The following is a 25,306-nucleotide window of genomic DNA, read 5'->3' on the forward strand; positions in this document are numbered from 1 at the left end:
AGGCGTCGGGACCGGGACTCCACCCCTTTGCAGAAAGTGGAGTCTCGACCGCAGCTCCGCGACGGTCATCTTCCCACAATGGGTACATGACTCGTCCACAAACGCCGCCTCAGCGTGCCTTAAGCCCAAGCACGCGATACAGCGCTGGTGACCATCCCGAGGCGCCAGGTAACGACCGCATCCAGAAACACACAAGCAGAACGACATCTTTAAAAAGACGCGAACTACTCGTGTAAGCTCTTTCAAGGACTGACTCTTTTAGGTGCTGAAGCACGCAGGGGAAAAGCCGCTGCAGCACAGACAGGGAATGTGCAGCCTGTCGTGTGCACTCTCCTTGAAGGCGCTCTCTTACCAGCTGTAATAACAGCTTTTTAGCGCTCTAGGCGCACCGTTTCACCAGCCGTGAGAACGGCCTTCACGCTGATTACAGCTTTTGCTCAAATAAAAAAGGCAAAGAAAAACAAAGGAGAAATCGGCCCCGCTGCTGCGCTGTCCGCCTGCACCGCAACCAAGAGACGTCTCGAAGAGCAGACTCGTTCACACTCGTGGTTTCAGTAGCTATCTTCTTCAGTGTTGAGAAGGTTTGGCTCCGAAGCGAAAAGCTGAAGATGCAACGCACCTGCTGCTCATTATATACCCGCGCTGCGAGGCAAGCAGCTGATGCATATGATTTCATGCCAATGTGCATTGGCTCGTTTAGTTACACTCGAAGTAGATTGGCCTCTCTAGCGAGATTCCTATTCGTCGGTCTGTCCGACGTACGTCGAACGTGACTGACTGAATGGGAACAGAAATGTTTGTTTTTATAAACAAGCATGCACCTTATCTCAAAGTTGAGATAATTCACCCTGATGGAAAAATTTCTTTTTTTTTTTTTTTTTTTTCTCCACAAAGGTACAACCAGCAACAAATTAAGCAATCTTTCCTGCTTTCTGTGCTTCATTTACTAATGGCCACTTTCTCTGTTGGCCTTGCAAAAATCCTCTCTGAAACGCAAGCCGTTTTCCCGTAGATAAGCAGAGTTTTTGGCCGCTGCCCACACTGCTGCCCTGTGTAGATGTGAAGAGAACTGGATGATTACACCCCGGGCAGAGTTCATTTTCTTCACACCAACACAATGCACAGTGTCAGTCACATCCAGGACACAATCAGTGTGTTCTGGCAGTAGTTTCCGACAAATGCAAACCACATCTTTTCTTACATTTTTCTCATCTACATTTTCTGGCACGCTGTGTAATTTCAGATTCCAGCATCTAGAGTACAGCTCCAATTCAGTGATGTGTGACTCCAATGCAGTGATTCGATTACTCTCTTTCAACAGTGATGACTCGACTTGGGAAACGTCTAAGTTACGTATGTTACCCTCGTTCCCTGAAGGAGGGAACGGAGATGTTACGTCAGAGACTGATGAAATGGGGTCTCGCCCGAGAGCCCAATCACCTTCGAGTGTAACAAAACCAGCCAATGAGACGAAGAGTATCTTGGTCTGCGGAATTTGCATGCACAAGTTCCGCCCCACACTGGCTGTATATAAGGAGCAGCGTGAGCAACTCGCATTCAAGTCTTCGCTGAGGAGCCGAGCCGCTCAGCAGAACAGTAATTGTGGCAAGGGGATGTAACGCCTCCGTTCCCTCCTTCAGGGAACGAGGGTTATTTAAATAACCTAGATGTTCCCTTTCAGTCGGACACTTTGACGTTACATCAGAGACTGACGAAATGGGGTCCCTACTAAAACGCCACAATAGCCGTCTTCCAGTGTGATAATAGTACCTTGCCATGGGAGCATGATAGGAGCATGATAGAAGGACCATACACACAGAGCACACTGGGTAGCATATCCGAGGAGTATGCTAACAGGCTGTCTACTCGTGGAGGTCTTACAGAAGTACCAGCATTGCGGTGATAACTGAGGTAACCAGCCCGCAGGGTGGAATTACACGTCAGAATAGCAAGTGGCTTGTTAGGGGAAGACACATGCTCCAAAGGAGACTCCAAAGGACCCAGAGGGGAACCACAACACATTGGGGCACCTAGTCTAATGCAGGGGCTGACCAGAGGGGCAAGCCCACAAGCTTAGACTTTGACAGTGCTTAGGAGGAACCCAGGGTTCAACAGGAACTCAACTGAGAATGGCGCACGTATCCAGTCTGAGAGTGGAATGGCGCAGCAAGCGAATGACACAGAGCAGATCCAGCTACTGGCCCGAAAGGGCGAGTATACAAGAGGATAACGGCTCTACACGGAGATTATAAAATCTCGCAAATGTGTTAGGTGTCACCCAGCCCGCAGCTCTACAAATATCTGTCACCAATGTCCAAGAGGAGGCTACACTCCTAGTTGAGTGAGCCCTCACTCTCAGGGGGCATGGCGGGTCCTGAGCCTGGTAGGCTACGACAATAGCATCCCCTAACCAGTGGGCTAGCCTCTGCTTGGAGACAGCCTTCCCCTTCTGCTGACCTCCATAACAGACAAAGAGCTGGTCTGAAGTCCTGAAGCACTGAGTTCTGTCTACGTAAGTCCGGAGTGCATGTACTGGACAGAGCAGTGCCAGAGCTGGGTCTGCCTCCCCCAGGGGCAGCGCTTGCAAGTTCACCACCTGATCCCTGAACGGGTTGGTGGGAACTTTGGGCACGTATCCGAGCCGGGGTCTCAGGATAACATGAGAGTCATCCGGCCCGAATTCTAGGCACGCTTCGTCAATAGAGAAAGCCTGCAGGTCCCCAACCCTCTTAATTGAAGCCAATGCTGTCATGAGTGCAGTCTTCAAAGATAGAAACTTTAGCTCAACCGAAAGCAAAGGTTCAAAGGGAGCTCTCTGAAGAGCAGATAAAACCAGAGAAAGGTCCCAAGAGGGAATTTGTGAGGGACGGGGAGAAAAAAAGCCTCCTTGCCCCCCTCAGGAACCTGACGACCAGGTCGTGCTTCCCCAAAGACCTACCTTCAACAAGGTCGTAGTGGGCAGCCATAGCAGTCACATAGACCCTAAGGGTGGAAGGAGACAGCCTTCGATCCAACCCTTCTTGAAGAAAGGAAAGCACGGACCCGACCGGACATGTCCAGGGGTTCTCATTCCTGGAAAAACACCAGGTGATGAAGAGGTTCCACTTCAGTGCATAAACCTGTCTAGTAGACGAGGCTCGTGCCGAAGTGATGGTAGCTACCACCTGAGGTGGTAAGGTACCTATCCCGACCGCGTCCCGTCCAGGGACCACACATGTAGTCTCCAAAGATCTTGACGCGGGTGCCAGAGAGTGCCCCGTCTCTGAGAAAGAAGGTCCTTCCTCAGAGGAATTGGCCAGGGAGAGACTGTCGCAAGGAGCATCAGTTCAGAGAACCAGGTCCGGCCTGGCCAATAAGGGGCGACCATTAGGACCTGCTCCTTGTCCTCCCTGATCTTGCACAGAGTTTATGCAAGGAGGCTCACTGGGGGAAACACATACTTGTGTAGACCCTGCGGCCAGCTGTGCGCCAGCGCATCTGACCTGAGAGTGCCCTTGGTCAGGGAATAAAACAACTGGCAATGGGCATTGTCTGGAGAGATCTAACTGAGCGTCTCCGAACCGTTCCCACATCAGCTGGACCGCTTGGGTATGGAGTCTCCATTCCCCAGGGCAGGACTGCTGTTGTGAAAGCTCGTCAGCTGCATGATTGAGTCGGCCCGGAATGTGAATGGCACGAAGCGACTTCAGATGCTTCTGACTCCATAAGAGGAGATGGCGAGCGAGTTGTGACATACGGCGAGAGCGTAGACCACCCTGACGGTTGATGTACGCTACGGTCGCCGTATTGTCCGTATGGACCAGCACATGCTTGTCTCTCAGCAGGGCCTTGAAGCGGTGCAGAGCAAGCCGTACTGCTAGCAACTCAAGGCAATTGACATGCCACTGAAGTTGGGGTCCTGTCCAGGAACCCGACGCAGCATGACTGTTGCACATGGCACCCCAACCTGTAGCAGAGGCATACAAAAACATGCCTGGACACTGGTTCCAGGGGAACTCCAGCCTGAAAAAACACCAAGTCCCGTCATGGGGAGAGAGTCAAATGGCAGGCTGTAGTGATGGTCACCCGAAGCGTGCCTTGTTGCCATGCCCATCTCGGGACTCAGCCGTGAAGCCAATGCTGAAGCGGTCTCATATGGAGCAACCCCAGCGGAATAACTGCCGCTGCGGAGGCCATATGCCCCAGGAGCCTCTGAAAAAGTTTCAGTGGGACCACTGTTTTGCCGTTGAACTGATTCAGGCAACTCAGCAGAGACTGCGCGCGCTCGCTCGTAAGCTGTGCGTACATGGTGACCGAGTCTATTACTGAGAAAAGAGATCTTCTGCATGGGGGAGAGTTTACTCTTTTCCCAGTTGACCCGAAGGCCCAGACGGGCGAGGTGTCTGAGCACTAGATCCCTGTGCTTGCACAACCGCTCTTGAGAGTGTGCTAGAATCAGCCAGTCGTTGAGGTAATTGGCCATAACCCACCTGTGTTCTTGTGTACTATGAAGTACGGGCTGTAAAACCCTGACTTCATCTCAGCTGGACGGACCGGCTCTATCGCACCCTTTGCCAAAAGAGTAGCAATCTCCGAACGCATGACAGGGGCATCCTTGCCCACCATCGTAGCCCGGACCCCACGGAATCTGGGGGGACGCCGAGCGAACTGAATCGCATAGCCGAGCCTGATCGTTCGAATGAGCCAGTGGGACAGGTTGGGTAGCTTTAACCAAGCACCCAGGAACCGTGCCAGCGGGGTCAGAGGAACCACAGGTGTACCCTCGGTGGGGCAGCGATACGGAACAGACGTCCCTGGTATGGGAGGCACATCGTCCCGTAATGAGGGTTGCGTCTGGAACCATGGAGTGACAGAGGGGGCTCCGTGAGAAGGCAAAGCGTTCTCGGGCCGGCTCTAAAGAGGAAAGGAGGGGAGAGGAAGAGAGTGTAGCGGAACAATAGAGCACACTGTCAACTGTGCCCTCTTGGGACCTGGAGGTAGAGGAAACAGCTCTTTCTGTGAAGATATGGAAGGGTTCTCCCCCGGCCCTCCTGCGGGGGAAGGAGCGTCCCTGCTACCGTCTCCTGAAGAGCTGTCATCTCTGACTCCGGGTCGCCTGTCTCAGGAACGCCGCTTCTTGGCCTGACGCTTGGCAGGTGGAGGGGCGGAAACGGGCTGTGCCGCCTTCCCGCGGCTATCTCCTCGCTTCGGCCAGGGTGGAGGCTGCTGCTGTGGCCGAGCGGGAGCGGAGGGGACCGTGGGAGGGTGGCCTCGGCGACGAGCAGCCTGAGGCACCTGAACCGGTGGAGGTGTAGGAGCAGCAGCTGGCCGCTGGGGCAGGATATGGCTGATTGCCTCAGACTGTCTCTGAGCGGCTGAGAATTGCTGGGCAACAACCTCGACCGCATCACCGAAAAGGCCAGCCTGAGAGACAGGGGAGTTTAGGAGCTGAGAACGGTCTGACTCCCTCACATCTGCCAGGTTCAGCCATAGGTGACACTCCTGGACCACCAAAGTGGACATCATCTGACCAATCGAGCACGCCGTGACCTTCATAGCCCGAAGGGCAAGGTCGGCGGCCGTGCGTGCCTCTTACAGGGCCGCTTGGTCAGCAGCCGCCTTGTGCAGGCCCTTGAGCACCTTAGCCTGGTAGACCTGCAAGGTGGCCATGGCGTGCAAGCCGGAAGCGGCCTGACCTGCAGCTCTGTAAGCCTTGGCCACAAGCGTGGACGAGAACTTACAGGCCTTGGACGGGAGCTTGGGATCACTGTGCCACGTAGAGGCGCTCGGAGGACACAACTGCATCGCAACCGAGCGATCCACAGTGGGTACCCCAGCATACCCTTTGGCCGCCCCGCCATCGAGTGAGGTGAAGGCGGAGGAAGCACCAGAACAGTTTCGGGCAGTTAAAGGTGCCCCCCATGAACTGGTAACCTCCTCATGCACTTCCGGGAAGAATGGAACCGGTGGGGGGCCCTGGCGTTCACCAGAGTGTGCAGCCCCCAGGAACCAATCATCCAGCCTTGAACGCTCAGCGTGGCCATCAGCTCGGGATCTGACTTGGATGACGCTGCTCGTCGGGGTGTTCCACACCATAACCCTCAGATCACCCTGGCCACCAACCGAGATAGCTGGAAGCCCAAGCACATGAGACAGCGATCATGGCCATCAAGAGGAGCCATATAACGACCGCACCCAGAAACACATGGGCGGTACAACATCTTAAAAAAGACGCAACCTCTAAACCCGTGAAGCTCTTTCAGAGAAACACTCTTTTAGTACTGAAGCGCTCAGGGGAAACAGACAAGGCAGGAACACTGGAATCCGCTGAAATGCGCCGTCACACCAGTACTGCAGACTGAAGGCAACGATGTGCTCGGCTCCGAAGCGAAAGCTTGAATGCGAGTTGCTCGTGCTGCTCCTTATATACCCACAGTGTGGGGCGGAGCTTGTGCATGCAAATTCTGCAGACCAAGATACTCTTCGTATCATTGGCTCGTTTTGTTACACTCGAAGGTGATTGGGCTCTCGGGCGAGACCCCATTTCGTCAGTCTCTGATGTAACGTCAAAGTGACAGACTGAAAGGGAACTTTGGTTTTCACCTCATTCACATCATTACACACGGAGTTCAGCTTTTCTCTCAATCCGGCAATGTGAGAAGTGTTGACAGCAACCATTGACTCCAGTTTATCAGACCTCAGGTTAATGACCTCACAGAGTTTCGAAATAATGTCGTCAGCAGACTCACCTCAGCCTTTCTTTGAAGGAGACTTCAAAGGAGTACAAGGGAGTGAGGGGAAAACTTCTACAGACATCACCAAAAATTCCACTTTCTCTTCAGGTCCATAGTAATCATGACAACTGTCGACAAGGACATTATGGGCAGTAGCAGAGCTGGCTGGCACCTCCATGTCAGCAGCCAATTCTTTCTTCTTCATCACAAAATTCTTTCTTAAACAACATTTTTTCTTAAACATGAGCAGACAACAGCAGACGATTATCACTTAACATCCAAATAGGGCGCAGACTGAAAGTGAAAAGTCAGCATTTTTAATGGGCCCTAGGTCTCAACACTTGTGCTCATGGTGACATCTTGCGCGCTCCTGTCGGTGGAGACCACATGTCCCAAGATTCTGCTCTGAATCTTGGCGTCATCAAGCTACGCCATTAATTTATATAGGCTTCTAGCGACCTCTAGTGCACCTTTAAATAATTAAAAAAGTCTAAAGGGTATATCGGCTTTATGTAACAAATTTTCCTTATAATAATATAAATAATATTTTATATGTTTTACATAAACAGCATTGTTTTAAAGCTTTAGTTAGTTAATTTGCATATATAAGACATCACACTGATCTAATTTCTTCTTCTCATCATCATATTTTTATGCTATTTTTTATTTACAGATTGAGATAGTAAAGGACACTATGAGCATTGTAAAATGTGATGGATAATACCTGGTACATGGCTGTCAAAGTACACTATCATCTTCAGAACTTCAATAAATACAATGACGCAGGTCCATCCCACACACTCTGTTGATTAAAACAAGCACTTTTGATCAGCACAAAACAATTTTAGTGTATTCTAAATGTAAACCTTAATATATATATATATATATATATATATATATATATATATATATATATATATATATATATATATATATATATATATATATTTGTCCTTGCATCAAAGCAAACAAATATGATTTCCCACATAAATCTAATTTAAAAAAAAAAAAAAAAAAAAAAAACTTTAAGAAAGTGTTTTGTTTGTTTGTTTGTTTTTTAGATGAAAAGGGGAAATTATTAAAAATTAAAAATAAAGGAAAGTAATATACCTTTCTCCATTTCCAGTATGGTTAGATTCATATAAATCACAAGGATGATATCCAGGAGTGTTATTGTTATTATCCACAATAATGTTATCCATCCTAGGCAGAGACCTGTGAATGAAAAGATTACCTTCTGAATTCATAAACTCTCACAGGTCACATACTAGAACTGATCTCAAATCTGATACAGATCAATGGAGTAGAGTCAACATGAAATCAAATTTTACACAATTGATGTACTTAAAGGGTTAATTCAACCAAAAATGAAAATTCTGTCATTTATTACTCACCCTCATGTTGTTCTAGACCCATAAGCCAACCATGGCTCAGTGAGGCCTCTATTGCCAGCAAGATAATTAACAGTTTCAGATGCCCAGAAAGCTACAAAAGACATATTTAAAACAGTTCATGTGACTTCTGTGGTTCAACCACAGTGGCAGTTTGATACATGCTCCGAACCACTGATTTGAAACAAAAGATTTGTTAAGCTTCAAAGCTCCTTGAAGCAGTTTGCTGAAATCGTCCATCAATAGATATTGTTGAATAGTCACAGAAAGTATTCTAATTGCTTAATAACATTAAGATAGAACCACTGTAGTCACATGAACTGTTTTAAATACGTCTTTTGTACCTCTCTGAGCTTTGAAAGTGTTAATTATCTTGCTGACAATGCAGACCTCACTGAGCCACCAGATTTTATGAAAAATATCTTAATTTATGTTCCAAAGAAGAACAAAGGTCTTACGGGTGTGGAATGACTATGTTCCTGTCAGTTCCCGGACTACATTACCCATAATCCTCTCTGCCAATCACCTGCACTCACTCCACCAATCACTATCACTAATCACCACACCCAGCTGCGACCCATTACCAGGACTATAAAGGACTTTCACACACACCACCTCACCGCGAAGTATTGCTAACTCCTGTTACAATTCCAAGCGTTTATATCTGGTCTGTTTATTGTTCCTGCCTGTTACCCGCTGTTGACCCATTGCTGCCTGTCCTGACCTGTGTTTTGTATACCGTCCTGTGAGTGATATCTGCCAGCCCTGATCATTGCCTGTTACTTTACCACGATTCTGCCTGTCCCTTGTTGTACCTGTTTGCTCCTGATTGACCCTGCCTGTACGACCACTCTCACTGTAAATAAAGACACTGCAAATGGATCCCTGCCTCAGTCCCGCTTCGTTACACATATTTATGAAATAGACATTCTCAACTATATTTCTTGAATGTAAAAGAAAACAAACAAACAAACAAACAGAGCACATATGTGTGCATCTCAATCAGCTCCCTAGTTCAGTAGTCAGGGCACTGATCAGGGATTTGGCCATGTTCATTTACACGGTATTCTGATACAAGAGCTAGGAAGCTAGGGAGCTGATTGAGACGCAGGGATAGTTTGGAGGGGTCTTCCTCATCTACTTATTTTCTCTTCGTCATCTTGGTATCAATGTGTGCTCGGCAAGACCGTTTTGTGCTTGAGTGCCACCAAGTCGTGTTTTACTGAAAGTTCAGCATCTTCAGGCATGTGAACAAAAGCTCCACTCTCATTGGTCTGGCAGTTTTTACCGAGGCGTTTTAAAAAAAATTACGCTTCGCGTTGGTGTGTGTAACGACCTCTGCTAGTGGTCTTGGGTATAGCTGCTCGGTACCCATTTCCACAAATTAGCAGTCTATTGGATACACCTGTCATCAGTGCTTCAGGCGCTCCTTTAAAAAGCAATCTCCAGTTGAGCCAGGAGGAACTTTGGGGGCTTTTGGAACTTTGGCTTTTTGGACTTCGTTTGGCTTTGGTCTTTGTTTGGTTTTGGACTTTGTTTTGTTTGATTTGTTTTTTTGCATTTATGCCTCAACATTACATTACACTTTCAACCATGCACTTTGCTTTACACACTGACGTTACTGATGGACACAGAAACATTGTGATTTCCTTTGATTGTTTTCATTCTGTTATTTAATGTTGCCTTAATTTAGTAGTAAATAAACATCTTCTTGAGCTTAATCTTTGGTTTGCGTGTGTCCCTTGTTTTTGTTGCTTCCCTTGAGCCAGGGGTCGTAACAGTGTGCACACTCACATTGTTTAGTCACAAGGCATTAAACATCAGTGATAATCAAGTGCGATATTCGTGTACAGGCCTTTACTCACAGACTTTGAACACAGACTGTAATGCAACTGGCTCTGACTGGACGCATTTGATCGCGATCAGTCATAAGTATCAATTTACATTCATAATCGGCCTTACAATCGTATAGTGTGTCCCTGGCTTTATGTATACAGTATCTCACAGAAGTGAGTACATCCCTAACATTTTTGTAATTTTTTTATTATATCTTTTCATGTGACAACACTGAAGAAATGACACTTTGCTACAATGTAAAGCAGTGAGTGTACAGCTTGTATAACAGTGTAAATTTGCTGTCCCCTCAAAATAACTCAACACACATCCATTAATGTCTAAACTGCTGGCCACAAAAGTGTGTACACCCCTAAATGAAAATGTCCAAATTGGGCCCAATTAGCCATTTTCTCTCCCTGGTGTCATGTGACTCCTTTGTGTTACAAGGTCTCAGGTGTGAATGGGGAGCAGGAAAACCTGTCTCAATTCATGTCACACTGCTTAATGTGTACGGACCTAATTTTGATGACCCTGCTTTTTTCCGCAGAGTCTTTAATCTTTTACCAAATACTCTGAACATGCACCTGATAATAGGCAGCGATTTTAACTTGGTGTTGGACCCTACTCTAGATAGATTCCCCTCTCGCTCTGGCATACCCTTGGCCAATTCTACCACTGTTCTTAATGATTTGATTACTTCTTTTGATCTAGTCGATATCTGGAGACTAAAATATCCAACAGACATGCAGTATACTTTTTTTTCACAAGTTCACAAATCATACTCCAGGATAGATTTCTTTTTAGTTGACTCTAAAATTATTCCCTGTGTAAAATCATTGAAGCATCACAATAAAATCATCTCTGATCATGCACCAGTGACAATATCTCTAGATCTCTTAGAAATTAAGCCCAGCTATAACTGGCGTTTTAATCCTACTTTGCTCTTAGATGTCAAATTTTGTGAACAATTAACAGAGTTACTTGCTGAGTTTCTTAAATTTAACGATACGGGCGAGGTTTCTGATTCTACATTATGGGAAAGCCTAAAGGCTGTCTTAAGAGGGCACATTATTTCATACGAGTCCAGGTTTAAAAAGCAAAGGGTAAAACGCCTTATGGAAATTGATAATTGTCTCACTCGACTGGAGGATGCTTATAGAGATTCTGCTGAATCGGATATGCTCAATGAAATTACAGCACTTAAATTGGAATACAACTTGATTCTCTCGAACCAAGTTAATAATATGTTGTTAAAAGTCAAGCAAAAGCAGTTTGAACTTGGGGATAAACCAGATAAATTGCTTTCTCGCCAGCTGAGGGGGCTACAAGCCTCAAGAGCAATTCACAAAATCAAGAACAAGAATGGTGTTGTTTTAACAAATCCCTGTGAAATCAATAATACATTTAAAGAATTTTATGAAAAACTATACAAATCAAAGGGTTGTTCGGACCCCTCAGCATTAGCTAATTTTCTCCATTTATTACATCTTCCAAAGTTGGGGTGCATAGAGCAGACAGCTCTGAATGCGGACATAAAGGTAGAGGAAATACTAGATGCTATTAAATCTTTCCCCAGCGGCAAGGCGCCTGGCCCAGATGGGTTTGGGATTGAATTCTATAAAAGATTTGCGCATGTGCTCTCTCCTTTGTTGTTGAGGATGTTTGATCATTCATTTGGCGAACACAAACTCCCCCAGTCCCTGTATGATGCAAATATTTCCCTAATTCTTAAAAAAGGTAAAGAAGAAACTGACCCTTCATCATATCGACCCATAGCTCTTTTGAACTCTGATCTTAAAATTTTTACTAAAATTTTGGCTAATAGATTAAATAACTGCATTGGGAAAATTATTCACCCTGACCAATCTGGTTTTATTCCTGGCCGCTTTTCTTTTTCAAATGTCAGGCGTTTAATGAATATTTTATATACCAGATTTGATTCTAAAGCTAGCGTTGCAATTCTTGCCCTAGACGCAGAAAAGGCGTTTGACCAAATTGAATGGGATTATATTTTAGCTGTGATCAGAGAATTTGATATGGGTGATACTGTCACGATCACGTCTGTTCCTGTCACATCCCGGACTACATTACCCATAATCCTCTCTGCCTATCACATGCACTCACTCCACCAATCACCTGTTGCCACATACAGCCATGCACACTCCACACTAATCACCACACCCAGCTGATACTCATTACCAGGACTATAAAAGACTCACACACACACCACCTCACCGCAAAGTCTTGATTACACAGTGTGTCATTTCTGAGCATTATTATTCCTGTCTGCCTGTTTGTTGCCGTTACTGCCTGTTTCCTGTTTATTGACTCGTTGCTGCCTGCCCTGATCTTTGCCTGTCCATTGACTACGACTCTGCCTGTTCCTTACTGTTCCTGTTTGTTCCTGTTTTGACCCTGCCTGTACGACCACTCTCACTTGTAAATAAATGCTGCACTTGGATCTCCTGCCTGAGCCTCCCATTCATGACAGAAGACTTCGCCAACTACGATCCAGCAGCTTCTACGAGTGTGTCCAGCCTCAGCATGGACCCAGCAATATGTCTGGTCAGCCTTCGTCAAGGTAACTGTACCCTGGAGGCACATATTCAGAAGTTTCTGGATATTGCCCACCTATCTGATCTACCTGACTGTGCCCTCATTTACTTTTTCACTTATGGATTAAACGAACCACTTAAGGACTATTTACTCACCAATGGTCCCAGAGGGTCGTTCGTGGAATTCCTGGACTTTGCCCTGCGCACAGTTGGCTCAACTTTTACTGTGGGGGTCGCGGAGGAACGCGACACCACGCTGAACCACATAATGGCGGCTGCTACAGACCGCGCAAACAAAATGGTGGATGCTACAACACCCCATCACGCCTTCGCTGATCGCCCAGAGCAACGTCACGCCTTCGCTGATCACCCAGAGCAACGTCATGCCTTCACTGATCGCCCAGAGCAACGCCACGTCGCCGCTGATCGCCCAGAGCATCGTTCTGTCTCCGCTAATCACCCAGAGTCACATCACGTCTCCGCTGATCGCCCAGAGCAACTTCACAACTCTGGATCAGTCAGAAAGCGGAGAGGATTACGTTCCAGTGTGGCTGATCCTCCGCTGACTTCAGCACGAGCGGCTGGCATTCCCAAGCCTCTGCCGACTGCTTTGCTCTCAAGCCAGCCGGCCGCTTCGCACTCAAGTCAGCCGGCCGCTTCACTCTCAAGCCCGGTGGCCACATCGCACTCAAGTCAGACGGCCGCTTCGCTCTCAAGCCCGGTGGCCGCTTCACTCTCAACTTCATCTGCTTCAACGCTCTCAACTTCATCTGCTTCAACGCTCTCAACTGAGTCCGCTTCAACGCTCTCAACTGAGTCCGCTTCAACGCTCTCAACTGAGTCCGCTTCAACGCTCTCAACTGAGTCCGCTTCAACGCTCTCAACTGAGTCCGCTTCAACGCTCTCAACTGAGTCCGCTTCAACGCTCTCAACTGAGTCCGCTTCAACGCCCTCAACTGAGTCCGCTTCAACGCCCTCAACTGAGTCCGCTTCAACGCCCTCAACTGAGTCCGCTTCAACGCCCTCAACTGAGTCCGCTTCAACGCCCTCAACTGAGTCCGCTTCAACGCCCTCAACTGAGTCCGCTTCAACGCCCTCAACTGAGTCCGTTTCAACGCCCTCAACTGAGTCCGTTTCAACGCCCTCAACTGAGTCCGTTTCAACGCCCTCAACTGAGTCCGTTTCAACGCCCTCAACTGAGTCCGTTTCAACGCCCTCAACTGAGTCCGTTTCAGCGCCCTCAACTGAGTCCGTTTCAACGCCCTCAACTGAGTCCGTTTCAACGCCCTCAACTGAGTCCGTTTCAACGCCCTCAACTGAGTCCGTTTCAACGCCCTCAACTGAGTCCGTTTCAACGCCCTCAACTGAGTCCGTTTCAACGCCCTCAACTGAGTCCGTTTCAACGCCCTCAACTGAGTCCGTTTCAACGCCCTCAACTGAGTCCGTTTCAACGCCCTCAACTGAGTCCGTTTCAACGCCCTCAACTGAGTCCGTTTCAACGCCCTCAACTGAGTCCGTTTCAACGCCCTCAACTGAGTCCGTTTCAACGCCCTCAACTGAGTCCGTTTCAACGCCCTCAACTGAGTCCGTTTCAACGCCCTCAACTGAGTCCGTTTCAACGCCCTCAACTGAGTCCGTTTCAACGCCCTCAACTGAGTCCGTTTCAACGCCCTCAACTGAGTCCGTTTCAACGCCCTCAACTGAGTCCGTTTCAACGCCCTCAACTGAGTCCGTTTCAACGCCCTCAACTGAGTCCGTTTCAACGCCCTCAACTGAGTCCGTTTCAACGCCCTCAAGTTCGCCGGTAGTCATGGACTCGAACGCTCTGGACGCGATGGACGAAATGGCTGCTTTGCCAGTGCCCACGGGCAAGATGGCCGCCCCTGCCGTGCGTAAGGATGCAGGGGGCGTTCCAGCCACTGAGTCCGCTCCAAAACCCACTCCAACCAGTGAACCATCGCCTCACCCTCAGAAGAGGAGGAGGAGGAGAAGGGCGTCCTCCTCTCCTCAAGATGCAGACGCCCTTCAGGAGGCCGCTGTGGGCCTGGGGATCATTCCAGAGGTCTCTCCAGCTCCGCCCAAGCGACATGCTCTACCAGCACCACCTGTGCTCCTCGCCCTGCCGGCGCTTCCTGTGCTCCTCGCTCTGCCAGCGCCGCCCAAGCTCCTCGCTCTGCCAGCGCCACTCAAGCGTCTTGCCCTGCCAGAGCCACCCGAACTCCTTGCCCATAAGCCCACAACATGCCCCGTTGAAATCCCCAAGAACTTTTTTTGGGGGGGGGGGGGGGGGGGGCAGTATACCTGAGGGTGGGGACCTTGCTTGGTCACTGCCGTCATCGGCCTTTGTACTGTTATGGCCACCCATGGACTGTAGCCCACTATGGCCATTAATGGATTCTGACCCACCGTGGTCATTCACGGACTCTGTTTCGCCGTGGCTGCCCAAGCCACCTGACCTGCCGCGGGTGCTCAAGCCGCCTAACCTGCCGTGGTTGCCTGAACCACCTGACCTGCTGTGGCTGCTCAAGCCACCTGATCCGCCGTGGCTTCCTGACACACCAAACCTGCCGTGGCCGCCCGAGCCACTTGACCTGCCGTGGCCGCCCGAGCCACCTGACCCGCTGCGGCCGCCCATGACTCCTGACCCGCCGTGGCCGCCCGTGGCACCTGACCCGCCATGGTTGCCCTGGAACTTGCATTGGAGACCCTATTCCCGTCTGAACTCCAATGCACCCACCCCCCCTCCCTATTCGTGCCATTTACGTCGCGAGGACGCGCCTTCTGGAAGGGGGGCATTATGTCAAGATCACGTCTGTTCCTGTCACATCCCGGACTACATTACCCATAATCCTCTCTGCCTATCACATGCACTCACTCCACCAATCACCTGTTGCCACATACAGCCATGCACACTCCACACTAATCACCACACCCAGCTGATACTCATTACCAGGACTATAAAAGACTCACACACACACCACCTCACCGCGAAGTCTTGATTACCCAGTGTGTCATTTCCGAGCATTATTATTCCTATCTGCCTGTTTGTTGCCGTTACTGCCTGTTTCCTGTTTATTGACCCGTTGCTGCCTGCCCTGATCTTTGCCTGTCCATTGACTACGACTCTGCCTGTTCCTCACTGTTCCTGTTTGTTCCTGTTTTGACCCTGCCTGTACGACCACTCTCACTTGTAAATAAATGCTGCACTTGGATCTCCTGCCTGAGCCTCCCATTCATGACAGATACCTTTGCCTCTTGGGTGAAGATGTTATACGCCTTTCCCACATCCTCAGTTCTTACTAATTTTAACAAGTCATCTCAATTCCAATTACACCGAGGCACCCGTCAGGGCTGTCCTCTCTCGCCCTTGCTTTTTGCTATCGCAATTGAACCTCTCGCCCTTGCAATTAAAAAGAGCCCTCTAATTTCACCTCTGAATTTAGGTAGAATTAATCACCAAATTTCCCTTTATGCAGATGATATTATTCTTTATCTCAGTAACCCAGAACAGTCTATTCCACCCTTACTAAATCTATTGGAAAACTTTCGGTAAACTCTCCGGTTACTCAGTAAATTGGCAAAAAAGTGAATTTTTGGCTGTGACAAACAATATTGATCCAAACTTTATGCGTACTCTACCTTTTAAAATCGCCATAAATAGTTTGAAATATCTTGGAGTTAATATTCCTAAAAACCCTAAGGATATATATAAGCTTAATTACTTAACAATGCTCGAAAACCTAAAGAACAATATAAAATGCTGGAGGACCCTACCTCTGTCAATGATGGGGTGTGTGAATGCTATTAAGATGGTGACATTACCTAGATTTTTGTATCTTTTCCAGAATCTACCAAACTATCTGCCCAAAAAGTTTTTCAAAACTTTAGATTCTATTGTGCTGCCATTTGTCTGGGGCTTCAAAGCACATAGAATATCTAAAATACACGTGTGCAAGCCTAGGTCGCTGGGGGGTTTGGGTTTGCCAAATTTTCAATATTACTATTGGGCTGCCAATTGTAGAGCCTTAACTTACTGGCAGGACACATGCACGGACAGTCCTTCAGCTGATATACCTTCATGGCTAATGATTGAGCGGGGCGCTTCAAATTGGTCTCTCTCCTCTTTGCTTTTTGCTGCCCCAGAGACATTCAAAGCTTCAGCAGGATCCCAATTTATGATCAACAACTCTCTTAGGATATGGCTTCAAATTAATAAGACATATAATTTGCCAAATACCTCCTTTCTTGCTCCTGTTTGCCGTAACCATGCCTTTAAACCTTCACTATTAGATCCAGTGTTCACAGGTTGGGCTAGAAAAGGAATCATTACCTTGAGAGATTTATATATTGACAATACTTTTGCCTCATTTACTCAACTTACAGAGAAATTTGACCTTCCTGCATCACACTTTTTCAGATACTTACAAATTAGAAATTATGTTCGTTCCACTGTGCCAAATTTCGAAATATTGTCAGCCGATAATGAATTACATAACCTGCTTACTTGCACTCCCAACACCCCAAAGTTAATTACAAAATTTGTTAACTTTTTCACGAGCCAGCTAGATATTTCCACTACCCATCTGAAAAACAATTGGGAAGAGGAACTAAATATTCAAATCTCTGAGGAGGACTGGGGAAAATGTCTTAAAAATATATACACCTGTTCCATTAATACTAGGCACCAGCTTATTCAGTATAAGGTGTTGCACAGATTGCATTACTCTAGGGTTAAACTCAACACTTTCTATCCTACTATCTCTCCTCTCTGCAATAAATGTGAATCTGCAGAGGGCTCTCTTGGTCATCTTTTCTGGGCATGCCCAAAACTTGGTGAATTCTGGTCAGAAGTTTTTCAATTTCTTTCGGATGCTTATATATGTGAGCTCCCAGTAGACCCAGCGACTTGGCTGGTCAGCTTCCCTGCAGCGCCTTAATTATGCTACCCGTTTGCCTATACAGTATGGCATGATGATCGCCAAAAAACTATACTCTGTGTGTGGAAGAAAAATTCGAAGCCACTATTCAAGATCTGGTTATCAGAACTTTCCTCCACTATGCATGTGGAAAGACTCAGATATAGTATCTCTGGTAATATAGATAAATTTTCAATCACCTGTTAAAAACCAATGATGAAACAACTTAATATTTCATTTTTTTTATTGTAATTTTATTGTAATTTTTGTTAACCTCTGTCTTTAATTTGACCTCTATCCATTCCATGCTGGGCAAAAATCTGTTTTGATTTCCTGTGCCTGTTTGGCGTTGTCGTCAACTGCAAACATGTTTCTAACTGAAGGAGTTTTTTTGTTGTTGTTGTTGTTTTGTGTTTATTTATTTATTTATTATTTTTTGTGTAGTTGTGTTTGTTTCTGTTATGTAATTGTACTGTCCACCTGTCTGTAAATCTGAAAATACTACAATAAATATAATATAAAAAAAAAAAAAAAAAAAAAAAAAGATTCTTTAGCTGCGTTGCTAAAGAAGCTGAGGGTAAAGGTGATGGACTGGCCAAGCATGTCTCCAGACCTAAACCCTACTGAGCATCTGTGGGGCATCCTCAAACAGAAGGTGGAGGAGCGAAAGGTCTCTAACATCCACCAGCTCCATAATGTCATCATGGAGGAGTGGAACGGTGGCCACACAAAATATTGACACTATGGGCCCAATTTGGACATTTTCACTTAGGGGTGTACACACTTTTGTGGCCAGCGGTTTAGACATTAATGGCTGCGTGTTGAGTTATTTTGAGGGGACAGCAAATTTACACTGTTATACAAGCTGTACACTCACTACTTTACATTGTAGCAAAGTGTCATTTCTTCAGTGTTGTCACATGAATATATATATATATATATATATATATATATCTATCTATATATATATATATATATATATATATATATTTACCTTGGAATCGTAATGAAAAATGTCATAACTTTGTCAGGCCATGCTACAGTTAAGCCAGTCACAATCAGATATGCCTCCATTCAGTTACACACCACTCGTTTTTCACAATGTAACCAACAACCACTGGATAAAATCAAGTCCCTGAATTTATGTATTTTTTTATATAGCCATGTCACCCCCCCAAAAAATGTCAAAATACAGCAGTGTCAACAGGAACTCCTGTTCATGATGACTTTAAATCATGGTTTAGCAAATACAATGAATTAAACATATATTTTTATATAAGCATTGTATTTCTATTCATACAGTATTCAAAATCACAAATTCACACATGCAGGGGTATTATTATGGGTTTTACTCTTCCCAAATACACAAATACAATAATGATAAGATAATGTATTTCAGCATGTACTTACATTTGAATTTTGATTGAAGAAGAGGTACAACTTGTAAACCGATCACTAGTAGTGCTTGAACAAATGGCATGAATACAATTGCTAAAATTAATGCTGCACGCAGCGATGAAAGGGCCCTCGCACCCGCCACCCATTGGCCTTAGAAAAAAAGTGAACAGTGGGAAACATGCATGTAAGTGAGTAAATATAGGAGAATTATGGCAAAGACATTTCAATGTGCAACACTTCCTGCTGCCAACAGTTGGCGCTTTGACCATAATTAAATATTGCCATATAGATGTCATCAGGCCAGGACTATCATCAAACATGTGAAGTTTGGAGCAAATCGGAAATTGTATGCCTGAGTTACAACAACTTCCTGTTTCATGCCGAAACATCAAACTTTGTCAGGCCGCCACGGACACGCCCTTCAGCAAAAAGTCAAGATCTTTGCAATGTAAAGTCGCAAAGGCTTTTAGATTAGACTGACCAAATATGACGTTGATCTGATTAAAGCTCTAGGAGGAGTTCGTTAAAGTACAAAGTCTGGAAATGGCAAAAACTTCAAAAATTTTGCAGAGAAAACTCTAAATATCTCACTTCCTGTTGGGTTTACAGATTTTGCACCCAGGGGCTTGTTTGTAGGTATTGGGTTGTTACATCTGTCTACCGAATTTCATACCTGTATGTAAAACATAGCGCAAAGGGCGCTTAATTGAAATTTAGTAGGTGGTGCTATCGAGACATTTTGCCACACCTAATTCAAGGTATAATATAACATGTAAATTCTGAGTTTTCGAACACATCTAGAAAAATGTGATTCAATTCGGAGAAGAACAAGAATTGGCCAAGCAATTACAATAGGGTCCTCACACCATCGGTGCTCGGGCCCTAATAATATGTCAGTAAAATTCATATGATTGCTCAGAAAATCTTGAACATGAATATTAAAATAATTGAAATGAGACTGTGGAAGTGGTTTTCCTGTGGAGCTCTTAATGACTTAACTCAGTTTTCACATTCATGTCAACATGTCATTCTGCAAGCAGATATTCAAGCTAAAATTTATAGTTATAGTCAACTGGATTTTTACACAGAAAAACAGAGTAAGCAGGTGGAATTTAAAACTACTTGTTGCATATCAGAGTAATTAATTAAGGGATCATTATTCAGGTCTTACCTAGAGAGAGAAGTCCAAATGAGAAGATCAACTGGAACAATTGATTCCAAGACAAGATAAAAATCCCGATGAAAAAAACTAAAAAAAAAAAAAAAAAAAGAGAAAAGTAAACATGAACTGAAGAATGAATTACAGGATTCCTACACTGACAACATGAACCTGCTCTCTCTCTCTCTCTCTCCTTGAAAAATTTTGTTCATTTTGAAAAATTTAAGCACTATTTTTTGTGAAAGCTCTCCCATCCACTGAGTGATGGAGAGTGAGGGAATTCTGAAGTCTGCTGATTGGTCAAGCTAAATATCTGTAAGGCAAAATGTTTGGCTTATTCACATGATGTCAAATACTTTTTCTATTGTCATGACACCTGAAAGTCTTATCACAGTAGACATGACACACATCCAGTCAAGGCTGAAGTTCATCTGTCTCGTCTTAATTTAACTACAGCAGCTTTGAATGTTTACTCACACACAGACCATAAAACTGACAGAAAAATTCCAGTGGAAGACAGACTGGATCAAAAAACATCATATGTGCCATTGGGAGGATGGATTGATGGCTAGTCCATCAAAGAACTAACACACACACACACACACACACACACACACACACACACAAATCACCTATGTCACCTATGTCTTTCTATGTCTTTGGATAGTTGGTGAAACTGAAGGACGCAGTGGAAATCCACACCAACATGTGGAAAATAGGCAAACTCAACACAGAAAGGCATCTTGGCTTTTAATGCAGTATACTGCTCAAACACCTTTCTGATTAAAACAATGTGGAGATAAATGAGATATTGATTTAATGTTACACCGTTAAATGTTACTGCTTGGAAATGATCACAATAGTAATGCTTGCCCACATTTATGTTAATCATTTGTTACTGTGCTCATTTATGTTGTTGGTTTAAGTAGTAGAGGGAATCATGAAGCATACCAATTTTAAATTCTGGATTCATCTTTTCTTCTGGTCCATTTTCATTCTTTATCAACACTCAGTAACACAGTCTATATTAAACAATATTTGTGACTATGTAAAATGCTGTATTGAGAGTGCATGATCACAGTTTATTCACCATTAGTTTTGAACCATGAGAAAGCCCGTCGTATCCATGTTTTGCAGAATGAGAAACAAGCCCCTCTTATCCACTTTATGCAGCATGAGAAAGCCCCTCTAATCCACTCTAGACAGGGTAGCTTAAATTCAACTATAAATCAAACACAGTTAGGAATAAAAAGGAAACTTGGCCTAAATCATGGTTTAGCAAATACTATGAATTAAGCATATATTTTTTATATAAGCATTGTATTTCTATTCATACAGTATTCAAAATAACAAATTTATACATACATGGGTATTATTATGAGTTTTACTCTTTTCACAAATACAATAATGATAAGAATGTATTTCAGCATGTACTTACATTTGAATTTTGATAGCAGACAAAATAGCCGTAGAAGAATAATGATCACTTTGAAAAATGCTAAAATTAGAGATTGTGTATTATTATTATTTTTTAAATAAAAAAACATTAGTCAACAATATGTCACTAAAATATAAATGATTGCTCATAAGATCTTAATCAAGAATGTAAAAATCACTGAAATGAGTTTGTTCACCTGGAGACATGGATGCGTAGACTAAAAACCAGCTTATCCACTTTATGAAGTCAACTAAAAATTAAACATTAACACTCAGTTAGGCCTTAAATGAAATATTGGCTGTTATGTAATAAATAAAAAAATAAAAAATAAAAAATAAATGTAAGTGAACAAAAACAAAACTTAACCAAATACATCTATGCTTATACACTCAGCTTTAACAATGTAAGGACTCAAATCACACAGAAACTCTTACCTAAACTGAGGGTGAGACACGACAGCACAACATTTACAAAGGACAGTCCAAAAATCATCCGGTACAGCACAACAAAGGACAGTTGAAAAACAGGATCGATGTTTGTATAATGTGCAATCTTTCTCCAGCCATATGCAAAAAGAACTGAAGAAAAAGATAAAAAAATAAATGTCACACAAGATAAATGATGTCCTGAGTGAAAACAGAACATATCTAAAGATGTGATGAACTGCAGAGTGTTTGTCAAACAGTTTCCTGAAATAAATAAGGCCAAACTAACTTAATCTGTACCAAGAAAAGTGAAGGTCACCTCATATACATCATATTTTAAAAAAAGTTAAGGCAACAGTAAATGTAATAAAGTATAAACTAAAAAAATATTATTATTTTATAATTTAGATTATCTCAAACATTTCATATTTAAAATTATGACACCCATAGTTCAGCAGGAAGCAGAAAATGTTTCTACTACCTGACAGATATATCATTGAAAAGTTGTTCAGGGAAATCACAATTGTTGTTGTAAATGAAAAAAAAAAGAAAAGAAAAGAAAAGAAAAAAGTAATCCTGGGATACTAGACAGTTGTGAGACTTTGAAGTGCTGCTTGTCTTTTAATCATTTTGAGTATTCAGGTTCGGACAAAGGGACTTTAGTGTGAGGTTGGTGTAAGATTTAACATCTGAACTCTACTATGTCTATTGAAGTTGGCAAAACAGGTAATATTTCATGAAACACTTTTAATGTCAGAATAATGACCTCTGATGTGTAACATTAGGATTTACCCACCTGAATAAACAATGATTGTTAAAACAACAAATTCACTTGTTATTCTGATAAACATGATCCATTTTTTAAAGTTGTCTGTAGACAGAAAGAGTTGAAAAAAATAAAATTAAGTCATTATATAATAGTATTATTACATATCCGTTCCATACATTACTTGTACTCTTAAGCAGTGGTAGGTAATAGGACCAAGTGTAACACTACAAATTTCTTGACACATTTAATACATGCCAAGAATATATTTAGAAAATAAAACAAAAAAATTAGGCAGTTTGGGGTTTTAAATATTTTCATGCTTCAGTATTTGACAATGTAATATATTTAACTGCAATAGAATTTATCAGTAACAATATTGCAATATCATGCTAAATCTTAATATGTTGCCATCAATCTGCATTTACTGATTTCCTTAATAATAATAATGATAATAATAATAAAAAAGTTCTCAAAAAAATCCTAACATACCTTGAAGATACTTTAAATAAGCCAAAGCCCAAATCAACATAACAGGCCTCAGAATATACAGAGCACAGCAAGAGATGGTCTCATGCAGAAATCCTGGAACAGAATATTTATTGATGGGTATTAAATGATTTTGATTTAAAAAAAAAAAGAAAAAAGAAAAAGTCCCATCATAAGAGAATAAACACAACAACATAGTTATGAGTCTGAGACAAGACAGTTCCGTACAACATTACTACAAGACTAATAAAATATATATATATATATATATATATATATATATATATATATATATATATATATATATATATATATATATAAATACAGTAGTTAACATTTTAAGTGATAAAAAAAAAGTTCATCAAAATTTCTTAAAGGTGCCCTAGAACCCTTTTTCACAAGATGTAATATAAGTCTAAGGTGTCCCCTGAATGTGTCTGTGAAGTTTCAGCTCAAAATACCCCATAGTTTTTTTTATTATTCAATGTTCTGCCTATTTTGGGGCATCATTAGAAAGGCGCCGATTCAGCGCGCGTCCCCTTTAAATGCTCATGCTCCCCGCCCCCAAGCTCTCAACTCTATAATACATTGCACTAGGGATGGGCGATACCACATTTTTTTCATGCGATACGATACCGATACTTTTTGTTACAATTTTAACGATACCGATACCGATACTGCTTATAATTTTAATTGTGTATGTGTTGTTTCAAAATAATGTTAATTTTAAGGCATTCATTTTAATTTTAATTTAAAGGCTAATTTAAAGGCAAATTACATACACATTCTGGCCATTAATAACTCATTTATTAGAAAAGCAAATTTAATAACAAATAAATAAAAACAGCCTTCTTATAAAAATAATGATTAAATAACATAAATCTTAATAAAACAAAAATACCAACAACATAAATTGCATATTTTTACTTATTTCTTATTTTTAAACTGGCAGGTTTTTTTTTTCTTATTCTTCAAAATTCTATTGTACTATCTCCATATTTTACAAAAAAATACTGATTAAATAACATAACAAATAAACTGTGCATACTTTTACTTCTTTCTTAATTTTAAACAGATGTTTTCTTCATCTTTAACTTTCTACATTTTTGTAGCCGATGTATATATATTTGCTTTTTGTTTTTCATTTAACTGCTAGCAGTTTATTTTTTTTAATATATATAAAATTTAATATATATAAAATACACACACACACACACACACACACACACACACACACACACACACACACACACACACAGTATATGTATAAACACATACTGCAGTATTCCTACCATTAAGGGAACATTCCATACATGTAATGATTTTTTATACTGTACAAACATATTCCTCTAAACCTACGTCACTGAAAACACTGTAACATTTTCAAAAAACATATTATTGTTTATGATTGTGGTAACGTTTTGTCCCCCATAAGGTAAGGTGACCAGATTTCTGAAATGGAAACCGGGGACATTTCCTATGTGAGTGGTCAAAATACCACCAAAATCTCATTTGTTATTATCTATTAATTAAAAAACGGGGACAGTACATTTTTTTATTTTTTTATTGTTGTGGGTTTCACATTTTACATTAATACTTATTATTATTTAATTTTATTAATAGGATTTTGGTCTGGTTTTCATACATTTCACCAAAATAACTAGCCAGTAGGCCTAACTACAAAAAAACTTTTAAACTATTACACTATTTTGAAAAATCACATTACAAAATATGAGATAAACAACAAATAATAATTGCAACATTTATTATTGAATTGAATATTTTTCACCAAGCTGTTTATACTGTACGAAATTACAACTTTTGTCCAATGACATTTTCATTTTTTGTTAACAGCTTTACTGATACGAAAGGAGCTCTGATGTAGTATTGTTGAATAAAGTTGACAAAATGTAGGCTAAAATGGCTACATTATTATTTCCCACTGGAATTTGTAAAATGTTCTGTATACCTCCTCTAGGGGGGTCCGGGGGCATGCCCCCCCCCCGGAAGAAAATTTTGTACATTTTAAGGTTAAATGCATCAATCTGGTGCACTTTGGAAGCTCAAAATTAAGAGTTTCAACCCATGTACAGTATGCACATTGAACAAAGAAACAGCATTAACTTGTAACTGGACATTAAAGAGGGTTTTTAGTTCTTCTTTTTAGTTGTGATATAAAGTCTATATCGTTTTAGGTGTTGTAGGATGCCAAACAATTAT

At 43.0% G+C, this 25,306-nt stretch overlaps 1 protein-coding gene across 1 annotated transcript in view; it reads right to left on the reverse strand.

Moving 5' to 3' along the window:
• LOC137017228 (uncharacterized) overlaps window positions 1-25,306 on the reverse strand; it is a 48,360-nt gene that overhangs the window by 14,155 nt on the left and 8,899 nt on the right. The window contains exons 6-15 of the mRNA XM_067381249.1: window positions 23,090-23,182; window positions 22,628-22,702; window positions 21,841-21,984; window positions 21,603-21,656; window positions 21,407-21,466; window positions 21,059-21,190; window positions 19,981-20,058; window positions 18,822-18,959; window positions 7,824-7,928; window positions 7,438-7,515 (exon numbers count right to left, since the gene is read on the reverse strand). Of these exons, the coding sequence (XP_067237350.1) occupies window positions 7,438-7,515; window positions 7,824-7,928; window positions 18,822-18,959; window positions 19,981-20,058; window positions 21,059-21,190; window positions 21,407-21,466; window positions 21,603-21,656; window positions 21,841-21,984; window positions 22,628-22,702; window positions 23,090-23,182 (957 nt within the window). The remainder of the gene's footprint in view (window positions 1-7,437; window positions 7,516-7,823; window positions 7,929-18,821; window positions 18,960-19,980; window positions 20,059-21,058; window positions 21,191-21,406; window positions 21,467-21,602; window positions 21,657-21,840; window positions 21,985-22,627; window positions 22,703-23,089; window positions 23,183-25,306) is intronic.

The sequence above is a fragment of the Chanodichthys erythropterus genome, chromosome 3 (genome assembly GCF_024489055.1).
Source record: "Chanodichthys erythropterus isolate Z2021 chromosome 3, ASM2448905v1, whole genome shotgun sequence".
NCBI lineage: Eukaryota > Metazoa > Chordata > Actinopteri > Cypriniformes > Xenocyprididae > Chanodichthys > Chanodichthys erythropterus.